The 11589-nt window shown below is 47.4% G+C and overlaps 1 protein-coding gene across 1 annotated transcript in view; it reads right to left on the bottom strand.

The window, feature by feature from the left end:
* The window catches only part of LOC311360173 (vasopressin V2 receptor-like), a gene marked incomplete at both ends in the record, with an annotated part of 14898 nt that extends 3602 nt beyond the window's left edge, over nucleotides 1-11296 (bottom strand). The window contains 3 exons of the mRNA XM_084480264.1: nucleotides 9453-9599; nucleotides 9974-10219; nucleotides 10838-11296. Coding sequence (XP_084336390.1) covers nucleotides 9453-9599; nucleotides 9974-10219; nucleotides 10838-11296 — 852 coding nt within the window. The remainder of the gene's footprint in view (nucleotides 1-9452; nucleotides 9600-9973; nucleotides 10220-10837) is intronic.
* Between the last annotated feature and the right edge of the window lie 293 nt (nucleotides 11297-11589).

Below are 11589 nucleotides of genomic sequence, written 5' to 3'. Positions count from 1 at the left end.
TTGATGGTACCCGGGTACAGCCAGACGCTCACTTAGCCACACTTTGTGGTGGTTAGGGATAGGCTTTATCGGGTGTGTCGTGACACTCAGAGTGAGGAGGACGTCAGTGGTGCCCAGGAGCCGCATTATAACCCCATGGCGGGCCATTTGGGGTACGATAAAATGGAAAACAGTCTTTTTTTAATAAACTCCCGCTACTCTAACTAAGTTGTTGATGCTTTGTTTTATGTGTAGGGACCCTAGTCATGCTACTGCAGAGGTTTGGTGCTATTTTGATCTATATTAGTGGTTAAAAAATGCGGTCCCCCTAGCCAATAACATGGAAGCCAAACATTGCACCGGTCAAACTCTATTCTACTCTCTACTTGATAATCAACAAAAAAAGTGTCTTAAGGGCTTATTTGATGTTTGTACATGCCAAAACTAAGACCCTGGGTTCAATTTTCGCCAGAATTAAGCTTTAAGAGGTGGAACGATGTGGTCCGTGTCGTGCTGGTGACGACGCTACCTGAGAGAAGAAGAATTTAATTTATGTAGCACTTTTCAAGTCCCTAAAGATACTTTACAGTGAATGGGGGACCTCATAAACCACCACCAATGTGTAGCACCCACTTTGGTGATGCGCGGCAGCCAGTCGGCGCCAGAACGCTCACCACACACCAGCTTGAAGTGGAGTGAGGGAATTAATTAATCAGCCAATCATACAGGGGGATGATTAGGGGGCCAGATTGAATGAGCCTGGTTGGGCAGTTTTAGCCAGGACACCGGGGGATCCCCTACTCTTTGTGATAAGTGCCCTGGGATCTTTTATGTCCTCAGTGAGTCAGGACCTCGGTTTTACGTCTCCTCCGAAGGACGGTACCTGCCACAGCACAGTGTCCCCGTCACTGCACTGGGGCATCGGGATTGATGTTTTGGCCAGAGGGAAGAGTGCCTCCTACTGGCTACCATCCAACACCACTTCCAGCAGCAACTCAAGTGTTCCCTGTTGGTCTCCAATCCAAGTACTAACCCAGCCCACACCTGCTTAGCTTCACATGTTCAGCTGAGGCAGGGTCTCCATTGGCTGCTAGCTGAGAGAGATGAGTTTGGGCCGGAGGTCCCTGTTCCAGGTCCCACCCCTCCGGTCGGTTTAAGTGACCATCTCTCTGCGAGCCAGGCGGTGCAACTCCAGTTCGCCGATGTGTTTTCGTCCCTGCGTGGTTGCACCCCATTAATTACTCATAACATCAAGACGCAACCCGGGTTAACGGTGCGTAGACCCCCCTATTGGCTATCCGTCCATAAACAGGACGTTGTTTGCGCAAATTGGCATCAATGCTAGAGTTGGCCGTGGTCGAGGAGTCCCACAGTGACTGGTGCAGCCCCATCGTGCTTGTGGGAAAGCCGGATAGGTCTGTCCGGTTCTGTGTGGATTACCGTAGGGTGAACTCCGTTTCTAAGTTCAATGCCTACCCAATGCCCCGGATCGACGAGCTTGTGGACCGGCTGGGCATGGCCACGTATTATACGACCCTGGACTGCACGAAGGGTTACTGGCAGATTCTGTTGTCTCCAGAAGCCCGGGAAAAAACAGTGTTTTCCACTCCGCTCAGTCTGTACCAATTCAAGGTGCTTCCTTTCGGGTTGTTCGGCGCCCCGGCCACGTTTCAATGGCTGATGGACCGCGTGCTGCAGCCCCACGCTGCATATGCCGCATCCTACATCGATGACATTGTCATTTACAGTGACAGTTGGGCGCAGCATATGCAGCGGGTGGCGGCCGTCCTTCGGTCGCTGAGGCGGGCGGGGATCACGGCCAACCCGAAGAAGTGCGTGATCAGACGGAGGGAGATCCAGTATCTGGGGTACCACCTGGGGGGGGGGGGGGGAAGGTCCGGCCGCAGATCAGCAGTGGGGTACTACCGGCAGTTTGTGCCGCGCTTCTGGGAACTAGCCAGCCCCTTGACCGACCTCACCCGTAAGAGTGGCCCAGATACAGCCCAGCGGTCGGGCCATGTCAAGTGTCGTTTGAGGGTATCAGAGCAGCCCTCTGCAGGGAAGCGGTCCTGTGTGCTCCTAACTTTGATCTCCCTTTCTCCCTGTCTGTCCGCAAATGTTAGATATGGTGTTAGGCAGACACGCTATACACTAAACTAACACAAGTTTGAGCAAACATTGCAACAGGAAAGATTTGCGAAAGTTGATGGCCTTGACCGATGGTGTCTGTTTGCCCTTGAATATGATTCGGTGAAAGCAGTTCAAATCTATTGGCAGAGAAAATTCAGGGGAGGAGTTCATTAGCATATTATTCAAACGCCGTTTTGAACCTTTCTGAGCGCCGCTGTTACGGACGTAGTGTGTTGTGTTTGTGTTTCACTGTGTTCTCTCCCCAGACTAATGCCCTTTCCCCCCCCTTTCTGATTGCAACCCTGGCAATCAGGAAATTGAGTGCACCTGTGCTCACCTGATGGCTATATAAGCTGGGAGCAGACAGCTGCACAGGGCCTTTTGTGCCATCAAGCAGTCGACGATTGTTTGTGTGTGGGAACTACAGAGTGCCGTTGTTGGTGTGATATTGTGGATCGGGTAGGGAGCTATTGGTTCTGAGTAGTAGATTATTTGGTTGGTTTGGAGTTAGTTATTTTGTTTTGTGCTTTCCTCTTTTGGGAAAGTGGTTCTTAGTTCTTTGGCCTGTCAATAAACATTTTTGCTTACCGTTACCTCTGTCTGTGTCTCCTCCTTGTCCCCCGGAAACTAAAATATTCTTTGTTACTCCCCCGATCCCCCTGGATACTATTTGGGGTCGTAACAGCCACTCTGAAGGGCTTTCAGAACGGCATACAGTTTGTCGAACGGCGTTCAATACGGCGTAAAGTTGGTCAGAACGCTGTTCAGTACGGCGTAATGCTGGTCAGAATGCCGTTAATTGTAGGCGAATTGAGGCACACTCGGCTTGCCATAGTGCTGAGCGGATAGAACCATAGATATATATAGAACACTAGATGTCTGGTCCGCGCTGCTGGCCAATGGAGTCGAACGTCCGCACTGGTGGCCATCTTGCCACAGTTAGCTCGCTCACCCATAACATTGTGTCGGTAGTGGTACTTTTTAAATAACCATAACTTGCTCAATTTTCAACCGATTTTCAAACGGTTTGGTTTGTTATAAATGTCAGAGATTGAAAGAGTTATTACACTGCATACTTGTGAATAATTATGTTATGTTCTAAAAAAATAGAATAATCTAAAATAGGTACAAGATTTCCCTTTACAAATAGTAGTAGTTTGTAAGAAACCAAACCGTTTGTAAATCCGTCAAGATTTCAGCGAGATAAGTATTAGAGAGTATTAGCGTTTGTGCTTTCCAAAGCCTGCAGGTGGGAACAATATGCGCCCGCTTTGCCCCATCCACTGGACAATGCGAGTGAGCAGTGTGAAGTCAGTTCTTGCGAACTACGAGAGCCTGGCGAGTTACTTCCATGATTTCTACATTTCCAAATTAGTGACTGAAATGTAATTAAGCTAGGCCTACTCCCATTTATTCTGGCATGTTTATGGAAAATCAATCAAGTCAATTGATGGAACGGTTAAATCATACATCATCTCCATCACAACCACAATTTGGAATAAATCAAATAAATTACAGATAAATAATACGTAAATAATTCATGAAATACTGTTCTGAACCTCAAAAAAAGAAAGCAGGACTTTGGAGAAGTGATATAGCCTACTTTTTGGTGGAACACATTTGAACGAAAATTGAATGACCCCCCAATGTTGACCTGAAGTTGGCGCCACTGCCTCAGGGTCTTGTTCGCGAGTGAGGGGACGATGGAGTTATTGGAGTTAAGGTGTTATTTCCAACAATCATCCATTTGTTTATGTCCCTACAATGACGAACCATATGGCCGGTCCAAGGCCTTCTGGGACATAGCCAGGGTCATATACCTTATCAAGGAAGGGACTGCTTCTGTTCTTGAACTGATTCATGCTTGCTTTATTTTAAAACTCACCCCAAACCTTTGTTTCGGAAAAGAAAAGGGATCGACAGCCAAGGAGCACGTCTGGAGAATGCTCCTCACCCACCTACAGTATCGATTATTCAACCTAAGTCTGCACCTTGCTGTATTACATCCTGTAATAAACCATAAATTCTATCTTCTGATACAACCTGTCATGCTGCCTTGATTTCCACTTCAAGAATTACTGCTACGACAAAATAATACACAACACAAAGAATACGAACAGCTTAAAAATAAGCTGAAAACTAACAGTATAGTAGAGTGTAGTATAGTACAGTATAGTACAGCATAGTATAGTGTGGTACAGTTCAGGCAGTGGCAGGCAGTGCAGGACGTAAAACTTGTGTGTTTGTGTAATAATAGCCAAGTTTTCAAGGAAAAGGGCCTTTCGTCAATGGTAAGAGTTGATTTTCATATCAATAAGCTGCTTTCGTGTTAACGTTAATTTTACTTCACTGGGGTCACTCGTGTTCATTTGTTTCATTTAGAGACCTACGTAGGCTACCAACAGAGCCTCTTGTGTTAATTTGGGGGATTGTTAGCTTGGGCCTTTTGTGTGGGCCTTTGAATTCATTTCAATTGGCTATATGATTGGGCTCCTGTGTTTAAAGCAGCCAGCGGCGGGACATAGGACTCGATCGACTACTCACGTTCAAAGACAAATTTCTTTGAAAATGTTTAGGACCTCAAGAATAGATTTGATGATTTAAGCTGCTCTATTGGGTTTATATATTTGTGAATCTGACTGAAAATGTCAGCGCCTCACCAGCCACAAACCTCACTGCACTGCTATTATCCACATCTCCTCATTTACATCTCCATCCATTTTTTATGTTTTATAAATGATAAAAAAGTGCTAGTTATACAAATCACCCAACATTTAACAGTGTAGGCTACACGATTAGCATTCAGGCAAACTCATTAAAAGTATAGGCTACTCCTGTGTGACCTTCACTTTGACCTTCACAAAATTACGTGGCTTACCCATAAGATTGATTGCAAACTTTATTAAATAGTATCCTAGCAACACATGCATGAACCCTACGGGTTATCAGAAGGGACAAAAAACATTTGAATAAACAAATTATGAAAACACGTCGGTAGCGTGTGCTAAATAGGACCAATCTTATGCTGTGCAAGAGAGGTTTACAATAGCAAAAATAGGTTTGCGATGACGGCCGCAATGCTTGTAAAAGACGTTCCGTGCAAAGGGGTTGTAAAGTTGCCAGACACACGGGCTGGCAAGTGCATAGAGTTACTAGCCCGATAGAAAAGTTACTAGACCCGGGCGTGCGGGCTTGTCGCCATTTCGAACCCTGGTATTATACAGTGTGGTACAATATAGTATAGTACAGTATAGTGTAGTATGGTAAAGTGCAGTATAGGATGGTACAGTATAGTATAGTGTGGTACAGTGTAGTATAGTGTATTATAGTACAGTATAGTAACGTGTAGCATAGGGTGGTACAGTATAGTGTAGCGTATTCAAGTATAGTACAGCATAGTGTAGTATAGTGTGGCATAGTATAGTGTAGCATATTGTAGTGTGGTACAGAATAGTATAGTACAGTATAATGCAGTATATTATAGTATAGTGTAGTATAATTTAGTATAGTTGAGTGTAGTGTAGTGTGGTATAGTATGCTATAGTATAGCATAGTGTGGTATAGTATAGTATAGTAGTATGCTTAGTATATATATATATAGTATGCTTTGAGGCCCTGGTCCAACTCCCTTAACTGCCCATCATTGAGGGAATGGGAGAACCACCCAGTTTGGAGGAGGTGCAGGATGCTATCAGGACAATGAAAAACAACAAGGCTGCTGGGCCTGATGGCATCCAAGCTGAGGTCCTGAAAGAAGGTGGACCTGTCCTCCTTGACATATGGGAAAAGGAGGAGATCCCCGCACAGCTTTAGGATGCTTTAGTCATCTCCCTCTTTAAGAAGGGTGACAAGGCGGACTGTGGGAATAACTGCGGTATTTCCCTCCTTTCCACCATAGGGAAGGTGCTAGCTCGGGTTTTGGCCAATAGCCTCACCCCCCGGTCAGAAAGCATCGTTCCTGAGTCTCAGAGTGGATTCCGCCCAAACAGAGGCACTACGGACATGATCTTTGTTGCTCGGCAGTTGCAAGAAAAGTGCCGGGAACAGAATCAACCTTTATACATATGGCCTATATACATGGCCTTCATAGACCTCACCAAAGCCTTTGACTCAGTCAACCGTCAGGCCCTCTGGCTGGTCCTGGCAAAAATTGGCTGCCCAGGAAAATACATCCGAGTGCTGCGGCTGCTGCACGACAACATGTCTGCCACTGTACTGACTGGCTCTGGAGACGAAAAGGAACCCTTCTGGGTCGACACAGGAGTTAAGCAGGGATGCGTCATTTCTCCAATGCTGTTCTCCATCTTCATTGCAGCCATCCTCCATCTGACAGGGAACCAGCTGCCACAGGGAGTCGAAATTATGTACAGGACTGACGGACTTCTGAACATCAACAGATTCAGGGCTAAAGGTCGTACCACCACCGTATTCATCACAGAGCTGCAGTATGCAGACGATAATGCTATTGTAGCCCTTTCAGAAGAGGACCCACAGTGCACCTTGACTGCTTTCGCGAAAACGTACAAACAGCTCTGTCTGGTCATCAACCTAAAAAAGACACAAATCCTCCATCAGCCACCACCAAATAGCAACACTCCCCCAAACATCTCCATTGATTACACCAAGTTAAAAAATGTGGACCACTTCCCATACCTTGGCAGCCTCCTGTCATCTAAAGCCACCATTGATGAAGAGGTACACCACCGTCTTAGCTGTGCCAGCGGGGCATACTCCAAGCTGAAGAAAAGGGTCTTTGAGGACCGCAACCTCCAGTCAAAGACCAAAATTCTGGTCTACAAAGCGGTACTGCTCCATACTCTCCTGTATGGGTCAGAAGCCTGGACCACATCCAGCAGGTACTTGAGAGCACTCGAGGCCTTCGAGCAGAGGTACCTCTGGAGAATCCTCAGGATAACCTGGGAGGATCGACAGACTAACACCAGCGTCCTGGAGGAGGCTGGCATCTCCACCATCACTGCCATTATCGCCCAACACCAGCTCAGATGGACTGGTCACGTGATTCGGATGCCTGACTCTCGCCTTCCCAAACAAGTCCTCTACTCACAGCTTGTTCAAGGAAAGCATGCCCCAGGAGGCCAAAAGAAAAGGTTCAAAGATAACACCAAGGTAGTCCTCAAGAAGTGCCACATAGGCCTTCAGGAGGCCACAGCAACAAACAGGACAGACTGGAGACAACTTGTCCGAGATGGAGCTGCGCAGTATAATGTCAATCTCCATAGTGCTGCAGAAGACAAACGCAGACGCAGAAAGGAGATTGCTTCCACCAAAAAGGTTCCACCCAAACCCACAATCACCACTGCCCACCCAGGCCCACACTGCCCTAAAACATGTCCAGGATCGGCCTCTTGGCCCACCTGAAGACCATGAGGACCAAGAGGAGGACACACTCCACCTGAAGACCATGAGGACCAAGAGGAGGACACCCTCCACCTGAATACCATGAGGACCAAGAGGAGGACACACATCCTCCACCTCGAGTGTCCGCCCATGATGATGAGTGTAGTGTAGTATAGTGTGGTATAGTATAGTACAGTATGCTATAGTATAGTACAGTATGCTATAGTATAGTGTAGTATAGTATAGTGTGGTATAGTATAGTACAGTATGCTATAGTATAGTGTGGTATAGTACAGAACAGTGTGTTATAGTATAGTACAGTGTGCTATAGTGTAGTGTGGTATAGTATAGTGTAGTATAGTACAGTGTGCTATAGTGTAGTATAGTATAGTGTAGTGTGGTGTAGTATAGTACAGTATGCTATAGTATAGTGTGGTATAGTGTAGTATAGTACAGTATGCTATAGTGTGGTATAGTATAGTGTGGTATAGTATAGTGTAGTATAGTACAGTATGCTATAGTATAGTGTGGTATAGTATAGTACAGTATGCTATAGTGTGGTATAGTATAGTGTGGTATAGTATAGTGTAGTATAGTACAGTATGCTATAGTATAGTGTGGTGTAGTGTGGTATGGTATAGTGTGGTATAGTATAGTGTGGTATAGTGTAGTATAGTACAGTATGCTATAGTATAGTGTGGTATAGTATAGTGTGGTATGGTATAGTGTGGTATAGTGTAGTGTGGTATAGTGTAGTATAGTACAGTATGCTATAGTATAGTGTGGTATAGTGTAGTATAGTACAGTATGCTATAGTGTGGTATAGTATAGTGTAGTATAGTACAGTATGCTATAGTATAGTGTGGTATAGTGTAGTATAGTACAGTATGCTATAGTGTGGTATAGTATAGTATAGTACAGTATGCTATAGTGTGGTATAGTATAGTGTGGTATAGTGTAGTATAGTACAGTATGCTATAGTATAGTGTGGTATGGTATAGTGTGGTATAGTATAGTGTGGTATGGTATAGTATAGTATGGTATAGTGTGGTATGGTATAGTGTGGTATAGTATAGTGTAGTATAGTACAGTATGCTATAGTATAGTGTGGTATAGTACAGAACAGTGTGTTATAGTATAGTACAGTGTGCTATAGTGTAGTGTGGTATAGTATAGTGTAGTATAGTACAGTGTGCTATAGTGTAGTGTGGTATAGTGTAGTATAGTACAGTATGCTATAGTATAGTGTGGTATAGTATAGTGTGGTATGGTATAGTGTGGTATAGTATAGTGTGGTATAGTGTAGTATAGTACAGTATGCTATAGTATAGTGTGGTATGGTATAGTGTGGTATAGTGTAGTATAGTACAGTATGCTATAGTATAGTGTGGTATAGTGTAGTATAGTACAGTATGCTATAGTGTGGTATAGTATAGTGTGGTATAGTATAGTGTGGTATAGTATAGTGTAGTATAGTACAGTATGCTATAGTATAGTGTGGTATAGTGTAGTATAGTACAGTATGCTATAGTGTGGTATAGTATAGTGTAGTATAGTACAGTATGCTATAGTATAGTGTGGTATAGTATAGTACAGTATGCTATAGTGTGGTATAGTATAGTGTGGTATAGTATAGTGTGGTATAGTATAGTGTGGTATAGTATAGTGTGGTATAGTATAGTGTAGTATAGTATAGTGTGGTATAGTATAGTGTGGTATAGTATAGTGTGGTATGGTATAGTGTGGTATGGTATAGTGTGGTATGGTATAGTGTGGTATGGTATAGTGTGGTATGGTATAGTGTGGTATAGTATAGTGTAGTATAGTATAGTGTGGTATAGTATAGTGTGGTATAGTATAGTACAGTATGCTATAGTGTGGTATGGTATAGTGTGGTATAGTATAGTGTGGTATAGTATAGTGTGGTATGGTATAGTGTGGTATGGTATAGTGTGGTATAGTATTGTTTTGTAAAGCGGTCTTACCTGGCAGATGGTGATGATGAGGACAGGCACGATGAAGATGGCCAAGGTCATCCAGGTCACATAGGCCTTGAGCCCCCAGGATTCAGCAAAGGTCCCCCAGCACTCATAGACCCCCGGAGCCACCTCCGAGCGGGAGAAGATGAACACCTAGGGGACGGCTCTTTATAACTATATCATATAACTCCACTAAAAGAGCTCGACCAAGTGAGGTCTAGACTCTAGACAGAAGTCAGCCAGTGAGGTGTTCCAGGACGCTGTTGGCCCTGTGTGTCCGTCTGTCTCTCTCCATATCCATTCAATGTCTGTTCCCCTTCCCCTCCCCATCTGTTCATATCTCCCTCCCCCTCTCCCCTCCCCTTCCCCCCTCCCTCCACCTCTCCCCCCTCCCTCCACCTCTCCCTCCACCTCTCCCTCCCCCCCTCCCTCCCCTCCCCCCTCCCTCCCCTCCCCCCCCTCCCTCCCCCCTCCCTCCCCTCTCCCCCCTCCTCTCCCTCCCCCTCTCCCCCCTCCCTCCCCTGTACCTGAGGCAGGCTGAGCAGCAGAGACAGGCCCCAGGCCAGGAGGATGAGGTTGTTCCATCGCTGGAGGGCAGCTCCGCGGTAGGCCTGCAGGGGGCAGCAGATGGCGTAGTGCCGGTCCATGGTCATGGCCACGATCATGTAGGAGGAGGCGAACATGCCCAGGACCTGCAGGTACTTCACCACGCGGCACAGGAGGTCTGGGCCCGGGAAGCTCCCCCTGGCGTCCCACACCAGCTGAGGCAGCACCTTGGGGGCCACAGAGACGACGGGGGGGGGACCCAGAGGGGAACCACACCCTCAATCTGATGGCCATCGGTGTCACCATGTCTGTGTGTGCTTGAGTATATGCAAGTGTGTCATCTCATTTGTGTATATGTGTGTGTTTGTGCGTGTGCTTGTGTGTGTCTGTGTGTGTCTGTGTGTGTGTGCGCGTGAGTGTGCGTGCGTGCGTACGTGTGCGTGCCTGAGTGTGTGTGCTTGCGTGTGCATGAGTCTGTGTGTGTGTGTCTGTGTGTGTCTGTGTGCGTGTGTGTGTGTGTGTGTATGTGTGTGTGTGTGTGTGTGTCTGTGTGTGTGCGCGTGAGTGTGCGTGCGTGTGTGCTGAGTGTGCGTGCGTGCGTGCGTGCGTGCGTACGTGTGCGTGCCTGAGTGTGTGTGTGTGTGTGTGTGTGTGTGTCTGTGTGTGTGTGTGTGTGTGTGTGTGTGCTGAGTGTGCGTGCGTGCGTGCGTGCGTGCGTGCGTACGTGTGCGTGCCTGAGTGTGTGTGTGTGTGTGTGTGTGTGTGTGTGTGTGTGTGTGTGTGTGTGTGTCTGTGTGTCTGTGTGTGTGTGTGTGTGTGTGTGTGTGTGTGTGTGTGTGGGTCACCTGGAACAAGGCCACCACCAGGTCAGCCAGACAGAGGTTCAGCATGAACTGGTGCAGTGGAGAGTGACTCCGTCTCCGCCTTAGCAACACCACCAGGACCAGCCCGTTGCCGAGGAGCGCCGTCACCAGGATGACGGCGAGGACCACCACCTCCGCCGCCGCCAGCAGGGCGTCGCGCTCCCACCCGCCCGTAGCCTTGGTAACCGTCTCCCACCCGCCCGTAGCCTTGGTAACCGTCTCCCACCCGCCCGTAGCCTTGGTAACCGTCTCCCACCCGCCCGTAGCCTTGGTAACCGTCTCCCACCCGCCCGTAGCCTTGGTAACCATCTCCCACCCGCCCGTAGCCTTGGTAACCGTCTCCCACCCGCCCGTAGCCTTGGTAACCGTCTCCCGATGGCCGGCCGAGACCAGGGACAGATTGTTGGGCAGATATGAGTCTGTTGCCAAGGAGACCGCCATTGTGCCTGGAAGGGGATATTCAAGAACAACATGGTGAGAGGAGAGGAGAGGAGAGGAGGAGAGGAGGAGAGGAGAGGAGAGGAGGAGAGGAGAGGAGAGGGGAGAGGGGAGGAGAGGGGAGGAGAGGAGAGGAGAGGAGAGGGGATGAGAGAGGAGAGGAGAGGAGAGGGGAGGGGAGGGGAGGGGAGGAGAGGAGAGGAGAGGAGAGGGGAGGGGAGGGGAGGAGAGGGGATGAGAGAGGAGAGGAGAGGGGATGAGAGAGGAGCGGAGGAGAGAAGAGTTTGAACTGCTTA

This window comes from Micromesistius poutassou (assembly GCF_964030765.1).
Source record: "Micromesistius poutassou genome assembly, chromosome: 15".
In the NCBI taxonomy this organism is placed as follows: domain Eukaryota; kingdom Metazoa; phylum Chordata; class Actinopteri; order Gadiformes; family Gadidae; genus Micromesistius; species Micromesistius poutassou.
Note: the sequence above shows the minus strand (reverse complement) of the source record. Positions and strands in the feature narration are given on the sequence as shown.